The sequence below is a fragment of the Toxorhynchites rutilus genome, chromosome 2, assembly GCF_029784135.1.
Source record: "Toxorhynchites rutilus septentrionalis strain SRP chromosome 2, ASM2978413v1, whole genome shotgun sequence".
Taxonomy (NCBI): Eukaryota; Metazoa; Arthropoda; class Insecta; order Diptera; family Culicidae; genus Toxorhynchites; species Toxorhynchites rutilus.
In genome coordinates this window covers 72,107,199-72,134,355 of record NC_073745.1, presented here as the reverse complement: position 1 = coordinate 72,134,355, position 27,157 = coordinate 72,107,199, and the positions used below count along the sequence as shown (strand labels likewise).

General features: G+C 38.1%; 1 protein-coding gene across 4 annotated transcripts in view; it reads right to left on the bottom strand.

Moving 5' to 3' along the window:
- Positions 1–27,157, bottom strand: part of LOC129768069 (uncharacterized protein DDB_G0271670) — a 174,606-nt gene that overhangs the window by 17,249 nt on the left and 130,200 nt on the right. For all 4 annotated transcript variants that reach the window (XM_055769476.1, XM_055769479.1, XM_055769477.1 and 1 more), the window contains 2 exons: positions 6,456–7,863; positions 6,246–6,377 (listed from right to left, as the gene is read on the bottom strand). In XM_055769476.1, coding sequence (XP_055625451.1) covers positions 6,246–6,377; positions 6,456–7,787 — 1,464 coding nt within the window. In that variant the 5' untranslated portion in view covers positions 7,788–7,863. The remainder of the gene's footprint in view (positions 1–6,245; positions 6,378–6,455; positions 7,864–27,157) is intronic.

Below are 27,157 nucleotides of genomic sequence, written 5' to 3'. Positions count from 1 at the left end.
GCTATAACACCTCATTGGAAGAACACGGATTGGGCTTGAGATCAATGTGTCTATGACTGAATATATGTTAGCAAGAGAGATTTGTAACAGAATCCTTCTTGGTAGCAATGATTAGCTAATTGGGTTAGTAATGTTGTAATCGATGGCAACGAGCTCGAGGTGGTCGACGAGCTTCTATACCTTGGATCGTTTGTTACTTCCACCAACAACAACAGCCGTGAAATTCTAAGACTTATACTCAACCGAAGTCATGTCTACTTTGGGCTCCACAAATCCCTGAGGTCCAAAAAACTCCGACCCCGTACAAGGTGTACCATGCACAATTTTTTATACGACCAGAAGCCCTCTATGGGCACGAAGCTCGATGAGGACTAGCAAGCACATTTTCTCGAGTGCTGAGAGTTCAGAACAATATACGGAGGTGTACAGCAAAATGAATTATGGAGAAGGAGGATACACCGCGAATTGACGCAACCCTACGGTGAATCCAGCATCCAGAGAAACGTCAAGGCTGGATGAGTGTGATGGACGATGCATGTCACAAGTTTGCCGCACGGCAGACCCGCAGATATTCGCATCGAGTCCGCCCAGCCAAGCGAACGAGGTGGTTAGACCAGTTGAAGCAAAAATTGGTCCTCTGAAGGATATCATGGATAAATTGCGCAAACGAAATAAAGATCTCCGAATTTTTAATTTAAGGTTACTCTGGAGTATAACTCAATCATGTGCCGAGGATTCATTTTTAATATCCAAAAATTCTTTATCAATTCCCACATCTAATGATGAAGCAAACGCGTTACGGATTAAAACAGATTCTTATTGCATTAGTTTATGATGTTTCCATGGACTGATACAAGATTATGCTTTTCTGTTATACAGTAACTAGAGAACCCAGCATCAAATCTACAGATAACTTATGTTCAGCAAACCAACATGCACACGTATTTGTTACCATAATTTTGGAGAGCGAGGTAAATTATTTTTGACGTAGAGCTACGTCTTTCAGGAAGGGTGCCAAATCAGAAAAAAGGTCACGTTTTTATGAAATAAAATTTACGTTAGTAACTATTTTCACTGTGAACGAATTCTCATGATTTGCATTCCAATCGAATCAGAAATTCTCTAAGATTTGTTTGATATGCTATACATTACAATTCGCTCATCTCTAAATGGTTTAAATTAATGAAAACTAGAAGAACTTCTTTTTTTCCCATACATTTGCTCTGCCGATTTTTGTGCTAACCCTACCCGTATTTCGAATGCTTATAACTCGAACATTTCATAACAGATCGGAAAGATGTTTGCATCAATTGATAGGAAATATTTTACACGTCTATCACAATTAATAAAATATTATTTTTCATGAGATGAACAATTGAATAACTGTAGAAGCGTTATTTAAACGCCCTAACTGCCTAGTTTTGATTGGCCCGATTTACGGTTTCCCCAACACAGACCTCAAAATCGATGTACCTGTGGAAATCCGCTCTGCATACAATTCGGAGGCATTTTTGTTCCCACCGAGCTGTGTTTCCCTAACACGGACTTCTAAATCAATGTGCCTGGGAGAATCCGCTTTGTCAAAACATGCAAGTCGGGGGTATTTTTTCCCACTGAGCTGTGTTTCCCTAACACGGACTTCTTATTATTGCTTATTATAATTGCATAATTCTACGTCGAAAATATGCGGTCGTGTCCTAGATACCACCCCTTACAATTTTTTGACGTAGAACTACGTCTTTCATTAAGGGTGCTGAATCAGAAAACAGGTCATGTTTTTATGAAATAAAGTTAACGTTAATTATTTTTGTCGCGAACGGATTATGGCGATTTACATACCAAACGAATCGGAAATTCCATAAGATTTGTTTGTTATGCTATACATTACAATTCCATGGTATGTAAATGATTAAAATTCATGAAAACTTTAAGCGTTTCCATTTTGCCATACATTTGTGTGCTTTCCCGAACAGAGCTGTCAATAACGGGCAACTTATCGACGAGCAACGAAGGGGAAATCGTAAGATTTAAAGTCTCCGTGAACAAAGGAAAAGAAGTAGAACGAAGGGGAACGCTTGCCTAGAGTATAAACAGTGGATCTCACTGAGGCAAACTTTCATTCTTCGTGAGGACACCGACTGAACAACATCGTTGCTGGGCGAGCTGGACGATGAGGGATCGAATGCCTTTCTCAAGGCAATGGGGGTGGAGGGATAATACGAAGAAAAAGTAAAGTTTTCCAAGGGCCTTTTAGAAGGTTAGAGACGAATGACCTGAAGAAGTTTAAAGTCTCACATGTCTTAGTTTCGGATTGAGCTGTGGACGCGACCAAATTACTGACTCGCTGATGTCTCTAGCAGTGCAATCATTGCATCAAACTGACGCCATTGCATTAAGGTTCACAATTGTGTGGGGAATCATCAAACTGGGCTATCGTCAGTTCACCAAGAAAATAAATGTTCTGGAATTTTGTCTGTGATTTGGTTCCGAATGACGATAGCAAAACTCTCTCCACGAAGAATGACACCCAAGCTGATCTAGACCGACAATATTAACAAAAATGGCTTCTGTTGAGAAGAGCGCAAAACGGAGATAAGTGTGTGTATATTTAATTGCTTCAAGCTATCGATGTATAGATATTTGTGTGCGTACGTGTGTGCGTTTTAAATATTGCGTTGTTGCGGGTGAACATGTCGATCCGAACGTGGCGACACGGAAGGGAGATTGCGGGAGCGAAATATTTGCGCTAGGGTATTAGTAATGAATCTCTGCTGAGGCAAATATTCAGCGTTTTTCGAAGCAGTTGACATTGTTTGTTTTCCGTCATCATAAAGCCTTCGTTGGTGCCTTTGACATTGCATCACGGCATTGAACTGGCGCTATGGTGAAGCAGGTGTTAAGGTTGTGCACCAAAAAAATATTTGAGGAATACCAAGTTTTTCAATAAGTTATAATAAGTTATTAATTTATTTGGGTTCGCGTGCCAGTTGCAAAACTGCCTCCAACTAGGATAGCATTTGCGCTAATCTTGATCATAATGAAGCAGTGCTACTCTTTTCGAGGTTGTTGAGATTAACAGAAAGAGTTTATTTCGTTTTTTTAGTCACCAAGAAAGTAAATATCGTTCTGGAATTTGGTATGTGATTTGGTTTTGCTTGAAAGTAGCAGAATTTTCTCCACTAAGGATGATAACTGCGTTTATCTCGAGCATGTATTGTCCAGCGAGAACAAGAATGAATCATCTAACAATAATCGTCAAATGATTCCACAAGAAAAAAGTATTTCAGGGCGACCAAACTGGTAGAATGGTTATTTCTAAAATTTCGAAGCATTATACAATAACATTCGCAGTTATAAACAAGCGACTTGAATTAAACTACAGCGTAGTTCTACGTCAACAATGCGGTCGTGTCTTGGAAACAACCTCCTATAATTGTTTTTCTAAAGGAAAGTCTAGGGAAGTATATTATACCTTTCTCCTTCAATATTCATCTATGTATAGTGTCCATCATACTTCCACGTTACTGAATTGAAACGCTGCGCTAATCGCCGGTATCCAGACTAGACTATAACACAGTACCGTTTTGTCTTGAATTCATTTATCTACAATAAAATTGATTTACAAATACATATCCATGGTGAAAAACTAAAAAATATGTTTAATCATTTTTTCTCAAATTTCGAACAGCAAAAATGCATTTTCGAAAGAAAAATCATTACATTTGAACAACTGGATCGTTTCATATGATCGATATATCAAATTAAAGTCAATTAGCTAGTCTTTTTTATAAAAATGTTATACTTGCAAAAACAATGGATTTAGTTTTCGAAATTATTGATTGTATTTGTTTTTTTACAGTTTATATGGTTTCGGGACCAATATATTTATATATTATATTTTTTTACATAAGCAAAAATCAGAGATTTTGTTTTTTGTTTTTGTTTTGAGTTATGATTTTTTAAAGTTGAGATTTTTTGGTTGTTGTAGCTTATTGAAAGAAGATAGGAACATGGGAAATCCATTTTTTCTGCAAGTCTATTTTTTTCAAAGAAGCTAATTGGATTTAATTTGATATGTCAATCGTCTGAATCGGTGCAGTTGTTCAAAAGTTATGAATTTTTGAAAAAAGTCGTTTTTGGAAAAAAGTGGAACATTCTATTTTTCGAACCAACATTTCGTTAACTTTGAAATATCATAACTCAAAAACGATAAAAATCACAAAATCACATCGCTGATTCTTATGGACTCGGAAACCACTGAACCGTTCGACATGAAAGTTGGTATGTAGGGGTTTTTGGGGCCGGGGAAGATTTTCATGATAGTTTGAGACTCCTCCCCCCACTATAAGAGGGGGCTGTCATACAAATGAAACACAAATTCCTGCATAACTTGAGAACTAATCAGGCGAACGAAACCAAATTTGCCATGTGGAGGTTTTAGGATGCAATAAATGTTTCTATGGTGATTCGACACTCTTCCCCCCTCTCTTATGGTGGGCTGTCATACAAACGAAAAACAAATTTATGCATAACTCGAAAACTAATCAAGCAAATGAAGCCAAATTTGGTATGTGAAGATTTTTGGGAACTCGAAATGTTTCTGTGGTGAATAGATACTCTTCCCCCTCTCTAAGGGTAGAAGAAGGGAGGGGTCCGTCTTTATTCTATCATATTTTCTGTATCAAACATTTATTCCATGTAACGGAGAAACATGTTATTTGCAAGTGGTTGAAAAATCTTGAACGAGAATTGTGCCTGAAAATAATCTGATATTATAATGATGAGTTTTGGTAGAAGTACTAGGAATTTTATAGTAAAAGGTAAATTCAACGGGGTCGATTAGAAGATCAATCAATGAACAGTTCTTCGATTGGACTCATGAACTTGCTCATAGAAAACGTGAATGTTTGAAGGTATTGATAACAAAAAAACAAATTTTGAGCCGGATAAAGTTTGCCGGGTCAGCTAGTGATACATAAAAATGACTCCCAAAATAATATCGTACATTTTCAACAGCCCTAAAAAAATTGAAGTACATGTTGCAAGATAGTTTAAAAAAATCCCATTATTTACCGAGTTTTAGCCGTTTTAGTGATGCGGTATCTAAGGGTGTGTTTAGACTAGTGATATATTCATGTGAAGAAATATGATGAGATTTATAGAAATCGCATCAACCGTTTACACTAGCGTGAACTTCTATAATGAATGTATTCATATTTTCGGTGAATTTATTCACCTAAAGTAGAACTGCATCCAACTTTAGTGATTTCTCACCAGTGAGAAATTCATAAGCGTTTACATATGCTGAATTTATTCAAGTTATATAAACCTCGAATAAGTGTATCATATTTATTCTCACCCGTTTACACCTATTTTCACGTGAATAAATCCATCTATAGCTATAGATCTCCCTAATGTAAACCCGTCATAATACAGTACGGTTATAACAATTATCTTCAAACGTGTTTTTCTCGAAACTAGTTTTTTCAAACTGGCGTACACTATATAATGAGTTCTACTGAACTCATTTATGCCAAACTTATATGAATACAATCTGTATGCATCTCTGTATCCCATGAACCGATAGAAATTTATATTTTTTTTGCATTTTACTATTTTACTATTTACTATGATAACTATTCCAATTATGAATATTATTTCCGTTTAGTTTTTGTTCTATTGTTAAAAGACAGACAAACAAATAATGGTATAATGAATAGCAAAAATATTCTTTGTTTTATTTTTTCGGAGCTCGAAAAAACTTTCGAAATTGTACCTCTACACTAGAATACTGACCCTCTCCACCTACAAATTTAAGGCTCTCGATTAGTTTGAAGTGAGTATTGCCCGTAAAATGATCAGACACGAGGTCTTTAGCGGCATCTATACAACGCTTGGACTAAAACCATCGATTTAGGACACTTCACCTAAGAAAAGAGTATACAAATTATCTTCTTTGTGATTCGTGGTCTTATAAGACAAACTGTTGAATTCGTATGGAAACACTAAATTGGGCAAATGATAGTAATCAATCTATGTCTCACATTAGTTTACAACCTCTGTTCAAAAAGAATGGAACACAGACTTTCGCTTATCGATACAACTTCTTTATGGCGTAGTAGAATGAATGTAGTCATCGTTGAATCACATTGGTTGTAGTCGTAATGATAGAAATTTTCAAAGGAATCGAAAAACAAAGGAAAGCTGAGTGATAAATGTCTTGATTGAACCAAAAAGTATCTCACCTTTATCAGCGATGTCAGACTGGAGGTCGGTGCCACGCTGTCACTTGAATTGCTAATATTGCAGGTCGGATTCTCCGAACTACTGTTACTTCGTGGTTTGGTTTCATTGTACTCATCGTTTGTTGTTGGTTCCTAAAACGAAATCAAGGGAATCAAACTTTTCTTCGTGTGGTTCGATTCACACCGAGTGCCGAAAGATTTTGTTTTCACCTGTTTGATAGGAATCAAGCTGATCGACGGTGTAATAGAGTTATCAAAAATAATATGCCTTGAGCTTTGTACTAGAGATGGAAGCATGGAGGATGAGTGGGAGCTGGAGGGTGCGTTGGAGTCCGCCGAGTGGGGCGACGAGGGTGAACCACCATTCGAAGGTCGCACAATCGCCTGGATGTCCAGCCCGGAGGAAATCGTTGGGGTTGGGGTGCTCCTGTCGTTACTGCCCATACAGCCACCGGAGCCGCCGCTGCTAGGCCCGTTGGTACTGCCGCTGGTTCCGTTTGGACCGTCTCGGCTGCAGTTCAGAGCAACCTCGTTGTTGTCCGCCATCGAGATCTCCACATGGGGTGTGAGAAAGTGCATCGGTGGCGTTACATTATCTACCGAGCGCATCGAATCACCAGAATCGCTGAACGCGTTGACCGCATTCATTGCTGCCAACGCGGGCAGTAGATTCGCTGTGTTGTGCTGATCCAGAGCCAACAGCAGGGAGGATGGCGTCCCCGGTCCCGGATTGTCCAGGTCGATTCCGTGGCGGTTGAAGAAATGCACCCGGAGGGATTTCATCGTTCCCGCCCGGTAGCTACACAGGGGACAGGTCTTGACCAGATCGTGCTGACCCACGTGCTCGTTTTGGAAATGTGCCCGCATCGCTATTTGTCGCTGGAAACCTCGGTTGCAGATCGGACAATGGTAGGGCAGTGTTTTGGTGTGCGTGGTAAAATGTTCCGCCAGGTGATCCTTGCGGAAGAATCGTTTCTGGCAGACGCGACACTCGTACGGTTTGACACCGGTGTGACGCATCTTGTGTCGGCGCATATTGGCGCCATTCGAAAACTTCATATTGCACACATCGCATTCGAACAACTTCCGGTTGCCATTGTTGTTGTTGTTGTTATTATTGTTGTTATTGTTGTTGGCGTGCAGCGGGTTGTTGTTGTTGATTGCACTTGTGTTGTTGTTGTTCAGGTTGTTTTTGAGACTTTCGAGCAGCTGGGCAGCCGCCGAGCTCGGAGTCGTGGATTCCGAGTGGTCTGATAAACTATCGTCGACATTGCTGCCGCGGTTTGCATCGTTGTGACTAGCGCGAAGGGCCGAGATCGTTGTCGAGAGGCATGTTGCAAGAGCGCTACTGTCCATGCTTGAGTCTACGTTCCGTTCCGTATCACAATCGGGCTCTTCCTTGGCTTTTATGATGAGATTTGCCGGGGGCTCCATGACGGATAACGATGGTGTGGTTGAGGAGGTTGTGGAGGAGCCCCCGCCTAACGCTATTGCAAGTCCTAGTCCATGCGAACCAGCCGAATCCGGCTCACCAGTTGACATTATATTCCGCGCGAGGACGTGGGGTGTGTGGCGTTCCGCGGGTTACTGATAATACCGCCGGCATTCAGGTTGGGATCTGAATAAAAAGGAGAAAGAAAATGCCATCATTAATAAATTATTCGCTTCCAATCGACAGGTTGAAAATGAGTTCGACTGCATGGAACTTGCTACACTTTACCAGGGGTCTTAGGAAAGTGTGTCTCCAACCTCGAAACCGAGCGACCCTTTCCGGCCGAATCGAGACTAAAACGAGATCAACAAACCAGATTGATCGGCCAGGTTCAACTTTGCGCTTGCTCGGCATATGCGCGCGTTCGCAGCATTTCCAACCCTCCCATTAAAGAAACAGAGCGCGCGACCGCGCCAAAGAGTCATTAAAAAATTGGGACTTGTTACGAGGTCTACACCAGCGGTGGCTTCATTCAGCCAGCCTCGCCGCCGTCAGACGTAATTCTCTTTCCCAAGAGAGTGAGAGTTACGAAAACGCACAATCAACTGGCAGCGCATCATCAGAAGTGGCAACCGGCAGCGAAACTAGCGCGGATCTACCTGCCGTGACGCGTCACCGCCGATACCTCTCTTCCCATCAATGGAGAGTCGGGCCACCCGCCAGCACATTACCGCAAGAGAGTGAAAATGAGGCGGGAAACGAAAGTTTTATTTTCATTTTAATAGAGTGAAATGGGGGGACTCGGCTGCGTTATATAGGTCAGAATGTCCGCCTATTTATGTGGTACTGTCCCGTAAGTCATCGCTACGCGTCGGGCAGGTAGAAGTGATCTACTTATTTCAGTCGCGAACGAGTAGCTTACTAGCGGATAGTGACTGGGATGGTGCCATCCTTCGGCCACTTGTCAAAGCTGTCAGCATATTAAAGTAGATTTCAAAATGTTCACAACTGGTCAGCCAGCGAGCTTTCGTCGCGCGGCGTCGAGATTTCGAGGCGGTATTCCGCTCTCTTACGCGCGTTGTGTTATGTAGCGCAACGCGCTAGATATGCTGCTATCGAATGCGTAGCATAACGTAACACGCATCAATCCGATCCACTTAGGGGTGTGTGTATACCCCGCATAAGTAATCAGGTTAGGCAGCGCGCATTTGTGGCGCACTAAACCAGGTGAACCACGCTGGAACGAAGGCTGTGATCGTTTTTCATTTTTTATTTTTCAATTTTTGTTGTTTCTAATCTTGTCAGATGCAGAGCCATCGCGCCAACACCACGCAGAGACACTACTATACCAGCGCGTAGCAGCCCTGCAATTGGCTCGTCACGCCGACGCATTCGCTACGGGGAGCGTTTCTATCGGGCCCTGCGCACGATGATGCTGCTGTTACGCGTTCACGTTTACAGCTCTGGCAGTGCAAGTAGTTGCCGCCATGGACGCCACGAGTGGAGTTACAAGCTGTACCGCTGTCATAACGAGTGACACCGATTTCGATCGGTTGGGTGGAATGATTTGTCACGGGTTAGGGAGTGATTGATCCGAGCAGATGTCATCATTATCACTTACCCCGTGTTGAATTCCGTTGAATATTTTTCATTATCGTCATTTCTACAAATTTCTTTCTTTCGCTCTTTCACTTTCAGCGTGAAATTAGTGTGGATTGTTTTTTTTATCAGTTCATCAAGGTGAACTAATAGGTTCAACAATTAATAGCATGCGATTTGGGGACCTTGTTAGTCGAAACCGTATTAATTAATAACTTTCGGGGACTTATTACCAATAATTTTACCTTTGGTGATATATTTGATATCAATGGTTGAGGCTTTTTTTGATTTGGAGGGTATTGGAGGAACTCCGGAAAATTCAATCCAGATTAAAGATGGATCGAACGACTCTGATTTTTTTCTCAATCAGAGAATGGAGGGATTTTTACAAAGTGGTAGTTCATCATATGAAAGGAATAAATAAGAAAATCAAATTATCATAACACCTATCGTAGAAGATCACTAACTTCTAACTGACACATTCTGAATTTATAAGTTTTTTTTCAATTTTCTAGCAATTCCATGGAAATGGATCTTCTAAAAAAACATTGCTCTGATTTAGTTTGGACCTTGTATTTTCATTCTTTTTCGATATGCTGAGCTTAAGCTTGGAAATGTATTACGCTTCGTAGTTGCTCTTTGTGATTGGCCTGAATCAGCGAAACTGCACAAAGAACACGCGAGTTTGGGTTTCGAACTTTGGAAAGTCAATAACGTCGCCGGCCAAGTCCTTACAGTCACTAGTGGAAGGGAAGAAATTTTAGTATGAGGCGACCAGAAGGGTCACCTCTATAGCGTGGTTCTCCTGTTATTATCATTAAGGAAAAATAGTTAGCAGAGAGCGGTATGACGCAGAATTCACTGGCGTAAGTGACGTACTCGACTCGATGAAATTTAAAAAAATCTTATGTATTTCAACACGCTGCAACGGTTATCATCTGTGAGCAGAGATGCCAACCTTCCTGATGTTTCAGGATTTCCCACATTTTTGGCACGTTCCCTGATAACCTGACAAACACTCAATTTTGCCTGATTTTTGTGAAATGATTCTGATTGTTCCTGATATTTGTACTGTTTAACTTATCCGAACCAGGGCTTGGAAATATTGAGCTTGTTAAGTAATATTGAAAATATATTTTCATCAGTGTAACGCGTTTATTTTGCTTGTCGATGCTGCTGTCATTCTTTCGACGGCAAACAAATTTACAACTGTGTTCATTCATATTCATTCTGTGCTATCTGAGCTTTCCTTAAAGCTCGAGTCATGAGAATTCATTCAGATTTATTCATTGCCATTGAATTTTCAGGAACTGTTGTAACTGTTCATTTTCAGTATCCCGATATTTGTGTGATTTTCTCATTGAATCAGTGCCTTGCTTATTCAGTTATTTTTGAAGTTACTCCGAAAGGGCAACGCAAATCGGTGGCGCAAGCGGAAGTGCCAACAAAAGAGCAAGATCTGCATGCACATTCACAGCTAAGGATTGCATAGACTTGGACGGCGAGGAGGCATTCTGCAGAATCGATTCGAGTAGCGAATGCAAACTTTGTCAGCCAAAGCTGGATGTTGGTAATTTCATCCGCTAATCCTATAGTACAGTTTGATTCGTTTGCAAAAGGAAGCTCGAAATATTCTCATTGCGGTCGTGTCTTGGACACCACCATTTTATGTTCGTATGTTCGGAATTTGAGTCAAAAATTAAATGTTTGAGATTTGAGTAAAGACGGTATTTTTTTACATCGGAATTGGAGTCTTTTGAAGCATTTTTGACAAGTGGAATTGAAATTGCATATTCACTATGTAAAATGAAAGTGTCCGAGAACGTTGCTGATAGTGAATATATTTTTTTTATTATATATATATATATATATATATATATATATATATATATATATATATATATATATATATATATATATATATATATATATATATATATATATGCGGTATTTCCGCGAGGTGTCGTTGTAAGCGCGTAGTTCTAGTTGCATTCATTGTATCGAGTCATACTATAGCTTGTTGGAAAGGTATTTTTGCGCGCTATAATATAGTCCTTGGCAGTGTTTTGTTTGGTTAAGTCGTTCGTGAGTTATAGTGTCGCAAATATGGAGCAAAATAAAGAGAAAATCCGACATATTTTACAGTACTACTATGACAAAGGCAAAAATGCATCTCAAACTGCCAATAAAATTTGTGCAGTTTATGGACCCGATACAGTTTCTATTTCCACCGCACAACGATGGTTTCAACGTTTTCATTCTGGTGTAGAGGTCGTCGAAGATGCGCCACGCTGCGGAAGGCCTGTCGTCGAAAATTGCGACAAAATCGCTGAATTAGCCGAGAAAGACCGGAAAGATATTAGCGGCCAAGAGCTGGGGAAAAGTCATCAAACCGTTATTAACCATTTGAAGAAGCTTGGATTCACAAAGAAATTTGGTTATAACTTTGTAGTACGAAGTTTTGCGTTAGAATGTTATGTACCACAATGAAGCTTACCTTTCACCCTTTCAATGAAAAATAACCAGAGAATCAATTATTTGACATTTGACACACACCCCACACACGGGGTAAATTGGTCAATAATAGGCATGTTATTTTTGAGCAAATAATAAGCGTTTTTCCATTAGAAGTTTCCTTCATTATGAATAAATTAATTGAATCAAAACAAAAACAGTTAACTTATATCATGTAGTAAGTAATAAAACAAATTAATGAAAATTTTCAAATTATCATCGTTGAAAATTAGTCAGACAATCTTTTCTAGCGATTTCGTCTCTCTTCCACTTTGTGGCGAACCAGAGATGCCAGGTTTAAGGACATGTCTTCATTTTGAAGACATTTGATTTTGTGAAGACACTTTGAAGACATTATGAAATATGTGAAGAAATTTCAGTATGATAGCGTACGCGGATTTTTAAAAGATATTATTTCCATGAAATTCTAACTATAGACCGAAAATATCGTCAAAAAAGTAGGGCTTTAGTCTCAGCGATCGAAGCGGTCCGAATACATATTCTTTCTAGAAGACATGAGATAATTTGCGTTCGAAAATTCGAATGATTTTGACATTAAATTACTATTATTTTGGCCCTACTATACAATAGATTAACCTAGATCTTTCAAACGACCACTTCTCAAATCGAAGGTCTTCCGGTTACATGTCTTTTCTACAATTAGTTTCATGGATATGGTTTGAGTTACAACCAAAATTTCAAAGCTGAAATAAGCAAATATAGTTATCACAGTTCCGTTTTTGTGTGAAGAACTTTCCCCGATATTATGATGAAGACATTTTTTCGTACCATGTCAAGACTTTTGAAAAAAATACCTGGCATCCCTGCGACGCACAACCGCTTGCATTTGTTTTGATGACATTTGTACCGTTCGCCCCAAAGTATATAGAAATAGCCTCCAGGTATGCTACATTACTCAATGCATTATTGTGAGTTCTGATATTCAATGATAGTGTTTATTATATTTAATGAAAATTTTACAACAAAAAATATAAATATGACAATTATATTGCAAGTGGTTTGTGTGGTGGTTGTCTCGTTTCAAATACACTGGGTTTAGCAGTAAAAGATATGCCTTCTATATTTGTTCATAGCTTGCGTAATGAAACACAGCATACCTGAAAATTTTATATACGTTGCTTTCAAACGATCAATTTGTGTGACCAACTAGTCTCTCTATATATGAAAAAGAATATTCATGAAAATTCAACAAAAATAATTTTGAAAGCGATTTTCATTAACACTTAAAGCTAATACGTACAATAAAGCTTTGTTTTACGTTTCAGCCGATTTTTTTTCATGGTTATTAACCAGTTTTAGAACACATTTTATAATGCGCAAAACGGAACCATGTCCGTAATTTTTAACCTACTTAATAAAAAGTTTTTCTGATTTGCTTTTTTTTTTGTATCAGCAATTCGCTAATTTTTATCCATAGATCGCTAATTTTTTGGACGCTCAGATTCCAACATATCGTCACTGACCAACTTACCCATATGACAAACTAGCCCCGCCCTACCCTACATGTGCACAGTAAAATATACCAAGAAAAAAGTTTTACGCACGAGGGCTCGACCATCTTCTGGACGGATCTCGCTTCGTGCCACTATTCAAAGGACGTGTTGGAGTGGTACGAAGCCAACGGGGTCACCTTCGTGCCAAAGGAAATGAACCCGCCCAACGCGCCGGAGCTTCGCCCAATAGAGAAATATTGGGCGATTATGAAGCAGGACTTCCGGAAGAACACAAAAGTTGTCAAATCGGAGGCGGACTTCAAGAGAAAATGGATTTCTGTTCAAAAAAAACTACAACCTGACGTTGTACAGAACCTTATGGACGGGGTAAAGAGGAAGGCGCGAGCATACGGGCTTGGGCTCGAAGTATGAATAAAAAGAAAATGCCAAAAGTTGTTTAATAGTTTTTATTTTACTGTCTAAAATATTCAAAAGGATTGGTCTACTGGGCGAATTTCTACAGCGTTTTTTCCGTGATGCAATTTGATGTGACACACCCTTTAACTCAAGTGTGAGTAGGGCAAAATATGGGCAAAATACAGAAAGAGCGTGGCATAACGAGTTGGAGCCAACATTCAACTTGAATTCTGATATGATTGGAGAATGATCACTGAGGTCACTAAAAAGGGTATGATTGCAAAGCTGATGAGCATCAGCCATCTTACATAGAACATGATCCAAAATATTTTTGGTGGCATTTGGAATATTATTTCAATGTTTTACTTAACCAAAAACTTCTAAAGTATTCTGGAAATACTTATTTTTTTGGGCTGCTAAAAATGTGCGATATTAATTTGGGTGTCATTTTGATGTAACAAAACCACAATTTTAAAGCTCCAGCAGAAAATTCTGTTTAAATTCGTTGAAAATGCATTTATAAGTTTTTCACTGTAAGCGTTCTTTTTAGGATCTACGGTGTATCATGCAGTTTTTTCAATAAAATAAATGGTGTATTTGATTAAAAAATTCTAATTTTCTTTGTAAGTCTATATAATTTTTTTCCCTGCACTAGAGATTGTATGTATTGATTTTTGCATAACCAAAGGTGTAATTATCTCTATAGCATTGGGCTCGCAGCAAACAATCTTTGTGATTGTGGCGATGGCTACCACGACATCGAGCATGTTGTCTGGGCGTGTATCCGGTTCCATGCTGCTCGCTCTCAGCTCTCTAGAGCACTGAGAGCACAAGGCAGACAATCGGATATCCCCGTCCGGGATATCTTAGGTAGCCGTGATCCTGATCTTCTGCTTCATCTATACCTGTTCCTCAGAAACGCCGATGTCAACGTTTAATGATGTTTCCTTCGTTGTGTCCCTGTTTCATATCCCTCCTATCCGATCTATAAACTTTTACCTAGTCGCGGCAATACATACACACACTCTTTACAGATGCACGGGCCGAAGGTTGTGCAGTCCACTGATGATTCAACAAGAGCCAAAGGTTTTACCGCTCATGACAACTCTACACGAGCTGATGATTGCGCCGGCTAGTGACCATTCTATCCTGGATTCCTCGAGTCGAGAAGACGCACCACGCTAGATATGGGGTACATACTAGGGGGGCGTTGCTGATTAATGGTCAGATGCATCCCAATCGGAAGTATCCCGTGTCGGGCACACGTACAGAGCATTGGAGACAGCAACATCCCAATTACGAGAACACTTGTAATACTAACCTCGAGCCGACCGCGAGTAATCGGTTACATATTACTAACATAGATAATACAAAGGTGTAATAAGGTAAATTTACAAAGCAGCGGCAAACAGTGTTTTTGGGGTTAACGAGCAGTGGCAACTATATTGCAACCATTTTTTTTTCAACTGTTTCAATAGTTATTTTATTATCAAAGGTAAATATGTGTTCTTCCTCATGAAAGGATTATGTTCTCTGAAGTTGAAGTCGACCCCTTGCCTAGCTTCCACGGCCTTGTAAAAGGTTAAAGTTTGAAGTTGGCGTGAAAAAAGGAAACTCCATCAGATTAATTTGCCCGAAGGCCAGACTACACGCCTTTCTTACAACACACAGGGCTCGGCATAGTCATAGTCAACTGAGGATAGTCAGCTGACTATCTGTCGGTCAGTCGGGCGTTTAGTCGCTATCTCCCTCTACCGACTTGACTGTATTCGACAGATGCAGATGACGACGAATTCGTTTTGGGAGAAGTCACTTCAAAATGCAATGAAGATAATTTGACTGGGGAGAACGAAATGCTCCCCAGCCAAATTGTCTTCATTGCATTTTGAAGTGACTTCTCCCAAATCGAATTCGTTCCTCTCTCTCTCGCCCATGTATACCCATTATGCATGCATCGATGTTTGAGTTCAACGTGGTTTGATATACGCTATGGGTGAGCTGGATTTTTTTTGTGTCGTACACGAGAATCACTCACACGTATAAAATAGCGTGCAGTGTGTGTCCGCTATTCTGCACGCTATTTACTAATACTAACGTGAGGACCTTTATAGCATACTTCATAACTGTCTGAGTTCGTTGGTTTGAGTTCACGATGAGTAGACAATAAACCGTTCATTAATAGGGTAACTAGGGTATTTTGCATCAGAAATCAAGTTTCCGTTCCTCTGTATATGGAGGTACAAATAAGATTGCGAACGCACGTCAGTTAGAATCAGTTAGAATAACCACTGACTAGACTAGTTCATCAGTCATCCTCGTTAGTCAACGCTAGTCAATTCAATTTCTACTCAATTCATTTTTGTTGATCGCTTCCTTTATACAATTTCAAATGTTGAGTAGAGATTTTCACCAGAATTCTCTCAAGGGGAAAAACTTAGAGTATTTGGACAGCATGAAAAAATATCTTAAACAGTATTCGACGAGAAAGCAAATATTTTCTAGGTTGCTTGAAAGAAGACGAAAGATTGTGGAACAATACTGTGCATATAAAATTGAATAAATATATGCAGCCATTCCATGCCAAACCGATATAGTGGTTCTCAGATTTTCGTGAAAAGTAATAGTTTTGTTCTTTATTGCAAAACATTAGACCCGTATTTTTTTTATTTTTTCATTAGGGTGACTATTTCCATCTTAGGGTTGTCCGAAAAGTCACCATTTTCTTCTTTTTCCAAAAATGACTTTTTTTTTAAATTCATAACTTTTGAACTAGACCGATTCAGATGATCGACATATCAAATTAAAGCCAATCACCTGGCCTGAAAAGCTGAGGATTTTTCACATAACATATGTCGAAACCAGTGAGGCGTTTTTTTTCGTTTTTGAGTCATGATTTTTCAAAGTTAACCGATGGTCCAACAAATCATTTTCACTTTTTTCCAGACGATTTTGTTCAAAAATTTATTACTTTTGAACTACTGGACCGATTCAGATGATCGATATATAAAATTAAAGCCAATTAGCTAGCCTTTTTTGAGAATATGACACATTTGCCAATTACTTGAATTCTAGTCGCATACATCCAGTCTAGTCGCATAGAAATATTGAACGAAGACCGAAAACATGTTAACTTTAAAAAATAATAACTTAAAAACGAAAGATAACACATCTCTGATTTTTGGATAGTTGTGTAAAAAATCTCAAACCTCAGCTTTCAAGAAAAAATATGAAAAATATAGCATCCTTGGTCCCGAAACCATGTAAACTATAAAAAACTAATACAATAAATATTTACGAAATCAAAATCCTTTTTTTCGCAAGTCTTGTATTTTTCAAAAAAAAAATATCTAATTGGCTTTAATTTTATGTGTCGGTCATCTGAATCGGTCCAGTAGATCAAAAGTTATGAATTTTTGTGTTGGCAAAAAGAGGATAAATTTGATTTTTCTAACCATTTCGAAAATCATAACTCAAAAACGAAAAAAAAACGCCTTTCGGGTTCGACATATGTTATGTGAAAAATCCTCAGCTTTCAAAAAAATAAAATAAAGAAATATAGCCCCTTTGGTCCCGAGACTATGAAAACAATAAAAAAAACAATACAATCAATAATAATGAGAGCAGAATTCGGTATTCGGTATAAAGACCAGGTGATTGGCTTTAATTTGATGTTTCGATCATCTGAATCGGTCTATTAGTTCAAAAGTTATGAATTTTTGAAAAAAGTCTTTTTTGGAAAAAAGAGGGAAAAGAGGATTATTCGGACAACCCTAAAATGGAAATGATCACCCTAATGAAAAAATAAAAAAATACGGGTCAAATGTTTTGCGATAAAGAACAAAACTACCACTTTTCACGAAAATCTGAGAACCACTATGTCGGTTTGGCATGGAATGGCTGTATTTCTACCTATAAAAATGATATTAGGTTGGAGAAATAGTTATCCATTATTTTCTCGAGAGCTGGTCAATATCTCGCGTAATATCGATCGTATAATTTAAAGTTTGGGCTCATTGTAAAGGTGACAATTCTCACTAAAAAAATATTTTACTATTTTTTGTTTGTTCCATTCAGGTCTTGGAGGCGAGCTTTTGACGTAACAGTTCTGAATTCGTACCATCTACGATATTGTGCAACTTGCTCAATGCTAATGCTAAAATTTTTTGTTTGTTCCATTCAGTTGTGAGTTACAGGGTGTTAACAATGGAGGTCAACAAAGAAAACATTCAGTACATTTAACATTTTTACTTTTATAACGGCGAAAATGCAAGCTAGCCTGCTAAAACTGTGAATGGTGTTTATGGTGCCGATACTGCAACAGTAAAATACGTGCAATTGAATTTATTTCTATTTTTTAAAATTATTGTTTCAATTTTTCCAAAATTAATTTTAAAAGTTTTTTTAAAATTATTTTTTCAATTTTTCCAAAATTAATTTTAAAAGTTATTTTAAAATAATTTTTTCAATTTTTCCAAAACTTATTTTAAAAGGTTTTTGTTAATTTAGTGCAATACACTAAATTCAGCTATCTACTGTCATCAAATGAACCGTTTGAAGTTAGCGATCAATCAGAAACGTCCAAAATTGGCTAACAGAAGAGGCGTTGTGTTCCATCAGAACAACGCAAGGCCACACAATTCCGAGAGCTTGATTGTGGTGTTTCAATGCATCCACCATATAGTCCGGATCCGGCACCAAGTGATTACCACCTTTTTCTCGCATTGTAAAATTTCCAGAGTGGTAAGAAATTGGGATCAAGAGAAGATTGTAAAAATTTATTGCTAGAGTTTTTCGCCAATAAGGACCAGGACTTCTATGCTAGAGACATTATGAAGCTACCTTTAGAATGAAAACAAATTTTTACAACAAAACGGTGTATATTTGACCCAAATCGGACAATCGGAAGCATATTGAAAAAAGTTTTGAATTTCACTCAAATATAATGGGTTACTTTTTCTCAACCTAATACTTTTCCGCGCGAACTTTCTAGACAACCCAATATGTGCTATGCTGATTTGCTTTGTTCCTGATATTTGAAAATTATAGTTGGCAACACTGCCTGTGAGGACCGCTGAAAGTAATATTCTATCAAATAAATCGAATGGAGCGTATCACTCTTTATTCAGTTTTGGAAGGCAACCGGAAGAATTCCTTTATGATAGTTCGAATCGGTGATATTTTTTTTTGTGAAGAATCACGTAATATTTATATATTAATTTTCCAAAACCCGTCGGTGGTGGTTATCTATAGGTTGCCTCGGAAGGTAGTCTAATAGATATTATCTTCTCACACGTAGTACCTTGCATCGTATATATAAATCGCATTGGTTATCAATGAGTTACCTCGACAAGAAACGAAAAGAACTTCTATAGAGCAATTCCAAATCAAAAACCTCCTATCTTTTTAAAACTTGGTATTTATGATGGAAGCTACCAAAAACAACACAATTTCCATTATAATATGACTAATATAAATTACGACTGATTTTTTAACATATTAAGGACCGAAAAAAAAATCTGTAAGACATACGTCTGGGACCGCACGTTTTGGGGCAAACTTGTATGATTTGATTTATATTAACCCTCTACAGCCCAAGCCCGCTATTGGACGGGCTTCACGGATTCTCTTTTCAAATTATTCAGATTTCATTATTTTCAATGTTCATCCCCACTAGAACGTCTTCATCTATCACACATACACATTGGTTTTATGCTGGCAGCTTTCTGCTAGGAGTATTTTATGTTGAAAGTCGGATATTCGAGATAAAAGTGGAACAGTTTTTTCAAATAAATAAAAAACTTGGGTCCTAGAGGGTTAAATTGTGAACAAATTTGAAACCACGCTGTTGGATGTTCCTGTGCAAACGAGAGTCCTCGAAGAAACGAACATATCGCAACCGCAAATGAATCCATCCAAAATGACCCAAATCAGCCAATTGCACGGCGAATTGTGCATCTCCCAAATCTCATTGTGGCGTATTAGGTGAAAAGATCTAGGGCTACATCCTTACAAGATCAAGTTGCCTCAAGAACTAGAGCCACTTGACCATATAAAGCGCCGAAACATCTCCGATTGGGCTCTGGCAAATCTTGAAGAAAATAATGATTTCCATCACAAAATCATCTTCAGCGATGAGGCTTATTTCTGGCGAAATGGCTTTGTCAACAATCAAAATATGTGCCGGATGCAAATTCACATGTCCTTCAAGAAACACTACATCCACATCCCTTAACTACTTTCATCCATTTCTGACAACGCATGAAAGCAACAATGGCGATACTTGCAAGTATCAAGTACATGCTGTTCAGTACACCACCAGTGGAATCGTACCTTTAGAAATCGTTCGTACAACGCAAGCCAACTAGCTCCAAAAAAGGGTCTAACAGAGTGGCAGAGTGCTTCAAGTATTCTAACTCATACTTTGGTGAACGCACTACAAAAAGCATAAATAGTATACCATGGATTCATAATTAAAACTACACCATTTTCTTTTTTGTGGTTCTGGTGCAGTCCACCGAATGTTTGGCTGTCTGTGTTGACTAAAAATTTTAGCGATTCGATTTTGGGTTTAATACTTCTGCAGTTCTATTAAATAACGAGAGAAAAAAAGGTTGAAAGGAGCCATTTTTCTGTCAAGAATGCAAACAGTGCAGGAATCAAACTAACGATAATACTTTTGAGTGGCTCGAGAATGCTTAGAGCATCTAGAATGTGACTCGTAATACTTGGTAGGTTAATTAACCCAGCTTTAGAAAACCGGGACTGAGTGTTCACGTCTTTCTGTGTTCTCGGGGAAGCAAAACCAGGAGGTGTTTGCATTGGAATTTTATTTTATTTCCAGAGGACCTCTCAATTAGTTTAACATTTTCTGGCTTCTTACGAGGAGTCGGAGGTGTAAGAGGAGCGAAAATTTTTCTTTTTCTTGAGGCTCCCGGTATTGACATGAATGCTTCTTCAATGGAAGTAGAATTTTCACAATCATCGATTGGCAGAATTGCATATGGGTTCTCTTGTACTCCAGGATTAGGGGACACTTTTGCCACAGCCCTTTTGAGCATTTCAGCATAAGTCGTCTTGGATCGTTGTTTGATAGAATTCTTAACTTTTGTCTTTCGCGTTTTAAACGCTGGACACGCAGAAAGATCGTGAACCTCTCCTTTGCAAAAAATGCAGCTATCGGCATCTTCAGAGCATGATTTTGCACAACGTATCTTGTTGATGCAGTGGGAGTCTGTATGCCCCAATTGCTTGCATTTCATGCAACTCATCACTTTAGGTACGTAAAGGTGCACCGGAAGCAAAACTTTTTCAATTTTCACGAATTGTGGAAGAGCTTTTCCGGGAAAGGTTACTCGAAACGAGCCTGATTCGAAATATTGTTTCCCTTATTCGGAATGGGATACCGAATGCAATTTCTTGCAAGCGAGTATCTTCAGAGGATCAAATTGGCATCCTTGAATAGACCTTTTCTTTCGTGTAATATTTCATCACACGTTAGACTAGGGTCGGTGATGACACCATCGATTTCAACATCTTTTGAAGGAATATAAACAAAATATTCCTCCGTGAAAAGTTTGCATTGGTGATTATCAATAGCTTGCATGCGGTTTTTGACTACCATGCAAAGCTTGTTCTGTCTAATTAGCTTTATAGAATCGACCGAGCTAGAATTCTTTTTGAGTTCTCTGGTTATTGGCAGACCTTTCTGACGAGGGCGAAAAAAATACGGTAAGGTCAATCGGCAGCTTCAGGGTAGGACTTAATCCGAGGAGCTATTTTTAAGGATGAAGCGGGGTTCTCCAGCACCGGGATCATTATGGCTGTCTGTGTGTCCTGTATAGAATTAGCGATTTATTGAACGGTAAAATTAGTATATAGATGTAGTTAAGAGTAAGAGTTTGAGCTCTAGTACTGTATCATTTTTTTATCTCAAGAGATATAGAGGCGAATGAACTTCAAAGTTTAAAGCCTCTTAAAAACAAAGAAAGAAAGAAAGATCTCAAGAGGGAAAGGGGCATTCCCTTTTGTAGATGAGCTGTTAACTATCATGCGTCTCCTGGGAATATTCTGTTGCCTCCCATCCCAATGATTTCAGTGGATTATTATTGAGAAATTAAATTTGGAAAATTCTTACTCGAAACTTGCCGTAGTGAGGAATGCAACATTTTACAGCAATTGTTTGCTTCATTACTATGATGATCTCACCTCATGATTTGAGCGGGGATGAGTCATCACATTTTTTTCCAATATTCTGTACATGATTATTAGGCTTGGATGTGGAGATTAATAATCTAATTTTAATTGAAGCACGATCACATTTAGATTCTAATTCTTCTTGTTTTGGTCCCGAATAAGTGCACCAATCACATTACATAACATGGAAACCACTTTCATGGCGATTATCAATTCAAATCATAACAACCGCTGGAAGCAGCGCTCTGTTGCGTGTCGCTAGATAAGCTTGTTTGTGTCAAGCAGAAATTCAGTAATATTCAAATTATTTCATTTTCTCAACATCCCACTCCATCTGAAATCTTTTTCAAATAACCCATGAACATAACAGGTCCAGCCTGTTATGGGGGGGGGGGGTAAACTATGTCAACTTTGCATCCACGACGTGACTCAAGGCACACCTTTCCGACGTCAGTGTGACACACCACGAGCAAAGTGCACCACCATTCTGACCGAGCTGATCCCGTGCCAGATCGATCATTAGTCAACCAACCGCCTCCAGTTTCCCCATTGAGCTTAACGCGCGACCCTGGGGGGAAGAGAAATCGCGGGCTCCACTGCTTGTCGTTTTCGTCACTTCACGACGTCTAATCCGGACCGAACCAACGCCGACAGTGACGCCAGGGCCGGGCTGTTCCAAAGTTCACCATGGAGAATAGATCTGGAGGTCTGACGGTATGTCCGTTTTGCAGTAATTATGTTTTCATACCAACATGTGCGCTGGCCATTATGATTGCACATTCCACCGAAGCCCGCAAAGTTTACCTCCGCAGGCAACAGCAACGGAGGGAAATTGTGTAGGCATTACAGGTTGTTGCTCCGTTGCTCCGAATTAGGACAGAATATGTGGTGCAAAACACGGTAGGTCTGCGCACGCTAACCATTGGGAGGCGCTCTGTGAAAGGCGATTGCTTACCAACGAAGTAGCTTCGGGCTTGGTTAATTTTTTGGGGAAATGAATTTGTATGTATGATGTTTCTAGAAAATCAAACGCTTCGGATTGTGTAGGCAAGAAACTGAATGAAGCACGATTCTCCCAAAATTAATTTAGTGAGAGAGCATTGTTGTAACAGCATATTCTATGGTCGGTCCGAGGATAAGTGCGAAGATTCAAAAATTCAAAAATATACATTGTTAACCAGCTGATATTTGTTTGATATCAGCAAAACTATGTAATTAAAATTGCGAATGGCCTCTTTTATACCCAATAAGTAGCAAACGGGCGGAGCCCAAATTGATATATTTTACCTCTCTAAAGGGTCCATGGAATAAAAACTGCATTCCGGACGTGGAATTGTTTCACATAGGTAACGTATACAATATAAAAATGGACTAATTTCGAATAGCGATGAAAACAAAACAAAACATAATTCAATTGAACAAATTATCCTCAAATTCCACGTTCATGAAACCTTTTACTCAAGTGCTTCGACTCCGGCACTCTGCCGGATGGCTTTACGGCTGGAACTTTAGTCATGGCCAATGAAAAGATGGATGTCGGCATGTTATTCAACCGTTTTGGCTACGAAATTATAGGATTGAATTCTCCGTTCGAAGTTCGCTCAAATATTTTTTACCGATTGTAGCTGAGGGACGTTGGGAGGTTTGGCAGCATTCGGTAAAACGTTTATGTACATCCCTTCCAGTGATATCTTGGCATAATAGGCTAAGACCGTTCCCTCAAAAAAGCCGTTTCGTCAAAAAGACCACTTCTTGATGAAGACGATAACCTCCTCTTTAGTCGCTCCTTCTGGGTGACTGATGCTTCCGCATGAAATGTCCATTTTGGCCAGATACTTCTTCGTCTTCGTCATCATCTCAACATCCAACTTCTTCGCTCCGAGGTGGAGTTCGAACAAAAAAAAAACGAGCGTAGTTGCTTCACTGTTTTCGTCATATATGTAGCAAGGGCGTCGAAATATTTATTACTGAAAAACGTAGTCCTACGTAAAAAAATCAGAACTGCTCTAGATTTACTACTAGGGAAAAGTCCCGGGATTTTTCAACAGATGGTGCCACTAGAAAATGAACAAGATTCACTTCGAGAGGTTCATCTGTTACTAACTTATGTGTGAAGTTTCATGATATTTCGTTTATATGTTCACAAACTACAGTTGTTTAGGTGTAACTACCTGAGCGTTCGTATAGAAAATGGAAAAAGGGGAACTCCGCATTTTGATGAAACATTTTTTCAATGGGACAAACTCCTAAGACGAGTTGGCATGAAATTCGTCTATTAAAAAAAAATATTCTAAATACACTGTTAAAAAATATTTCTGAAAATTTGATTTAATGTTCAAAACTTTTGTATCTCAAAAGACCCACCCATAGATATTCTTTAATGTATTTTTTATTTGAAATCTCTTTCAATTCAACAAATTTTGACATATAAAGGGGCAGTGTCAAACTCTCTAAAATGGAGGACTTTTTAAAAAATTAGGAAATTGTAATACTATGAAAAATCGTTACAATTTAAAGAAAGTAATATGAAAATATGGAATCTACATGTGATTCTACGAGAAAAACTACATATATCGTTTTATCCTAGGACTAATCGTTCTCGAGATATGAGCGGTTTCATATAATAAAAAAAATTTGTTCAATTTTTGTACAGTGTCGGAACCTCAGTCGTAATGTCCAAAGGCAGTACCGTTCCGAATCATATTTCGGATAGTTTCATATTTCGGACACTCTGATATATTTTTTATATTTTTACTTGGAAGCTGAGAATTTTTTACATAACATATCTCGATATCAGAGATGCTATTTTTTTCGTTTTTGAGTTATATGGGTTTAACATGGAATGGCTGTATATAAAATTGATTATATCTCGAGAACGGTTAGCCCTAGGATAAAACATTATATATAATTATTCTTGTATAATCACAGGTAGATTCTTCTCTTCTCTCTTCTTATTATTGCAACTCTTTCTTCTCTTAAACTGCAACGATTTCTTAAAGTTTTGAAATTTCTTATTCATATCTTCATTTTAGAGAGTTTGACACCACACTACTATACATAAAAATTTTATGAACTCAAAGAGTTTTGGAACAAATAACAAAAAATATAACACAAAAAAGTCGAAGGGTGAGTCTTTTAAGATACAAAAGTTTTTTAACATAAAATTAAATTTTGAGTAATATATTTTAACGGTGTATTTAAAATATTGTTTTTCCTAAATTTTTCAAATATTTTCCAATAATGTGCCATACGTTATATTTTATTCAGACATCTTGACTTCAAGCTACGATTCTTTGAAAAAAGTTCTATATTCTACACACGCTCTTATGAAAAGTCAGTCCAAATTAAAATTGGCCATATGATAATGAAAATTGTAATTTTGGGTAACTAGCACCATATGTACAAGGTTTAAAAAATCAGAGAAGGTCGCGTCAAAATCGATCGTTTTCCGGGTGATTTGGCCAGGAATTGCCAATTTTGTATGTAAATGCTAGTTAGGCGCATTATATACTACCCAAAATTTGGGAATATCCTGCTATATATACACTGGTGGTTTGCAGAGAAGGTCTTGCGATGCTGAATTCGCAACAAAAAAAAACAAATAAAAATATTTTGAGTACTTTATGATTTTTGGGAGAAAACTATTTCATTTTTTTGTAAGTCATATGACTGACTTGTTTTAACTTGTTTGTTATTTTGTTTTGACAAATGTTAGCAAGCTAAAATCAGAATTAAAGCGGCTAACGATGTTACACATTCACCATGAATCAAACGGTTAAAAATAAAATAACCTTAAATTAACACATGAACCTAAGACACAGCTTCCATGAAGTACTAGATCGCGGTGTCTATTTCGTCGTACTGAGACACACTAGATGGATTTTATGAACGATTTAAATTCTTAAAAAAAATTATTCTCGATATGTTCGCCATAGGTTGTAAATACCTTCGAAAGAATTGAATGGCTTCTTTCATTTTGAGCTGCCTGTGGAACGGATGTAGAAATATTAATCGAGGGTAAATGATGTTGGTTTGTCCAGTCGAAACTGATCTTGGTTTGTCCACTTCTTTGAATGCTCTAGTTCAGCGCACCTGTTTCAAATCAAGTATTCAAATGTTTAGAAACATATAAATAAAATTGTCCTTATCATGATTTACAGTAATTTTATAGGATATTTATACGGATTCTCATGTTTTAAAGGTTTTTAAAGTCCACCTTCATTTGAGCCAATTTTTAATCAACCACCAGAGTATTATTTGGTACGTTTTCAGCCCTTTTCTGGATTATAACATTTAAACATTTAGATTGATATATGTAAATCATGTTTAATGCATCTCGATGAACTCAATTCTGATCACGGTTTGTCCGATGCACTGATGTTGGTTTGTCCACATGATTACTATGGAAGCCACTTGGCGCGGAGCAGTTTGTTTATGGTGTCCTACGCGCGTAGCAGCAATAAAGTTTTTCTGTGTTGAGTATGTTGAGGGTAACACTTTTAAAATGCCCAAAGAAAAGACTATATTCTGAAGAAAGACTAAATATGAACGGACCATGATGACAGTAAACTCAAGCAATGAGAAATGCAACATCTACTTGAAAATTTGAATTCATTCATCCAAAAATGTTGATTTCTAAAACCGGACAAATCATGATCAGTGGTGGATGAACCGTGATCATAATTTCTCTTTGAAGAAAATCGTTAAAATACATAAAAATTAGAATAATTTGAACTTCCTATGGTATTTTTAGCAACTAGAGAGTTGGGGCTTTTCAACAAACCCAAACTCGTCTTGATTATATGTGATTTTAATGAAGAAAAATCGATTTGCATTTACTAGTTGCGTGAACACAATCAAAAGCTGTCAAACCAACGTCGTCCACCTAATATAAATAAAAATGCATCGGGTATTGTGTAGTTAAGCATAAATCTCGAGAACGGATCATCCGATTTTAGCTGTCCTCATTTTGTTGTATTCGTCTCTGCCCATATATCAATGGTACGGCGAGAAAAATCGAAATATTTTGAAGTAAAATGAGAATATTCGGAAAATTGAATTCCCAATGACTTCCTGATAGATCGAAAATGAATGTGGACATTCAGGCGGAATAACGCAATTCTATATCTTTATAAATAAAAATGAATCGCAAAATTCCAAATGATTTGAGCTATCTTTATTTCGTTGTGTTCGTCTCTGACTGTGACAAAAGTTGACGTGACGAGATAAAATTGGGAAATTTTGAAGTAAAATGGGAAAATACGGAGACATTGTATTTCCATATACTTTACAGTGACATAGCG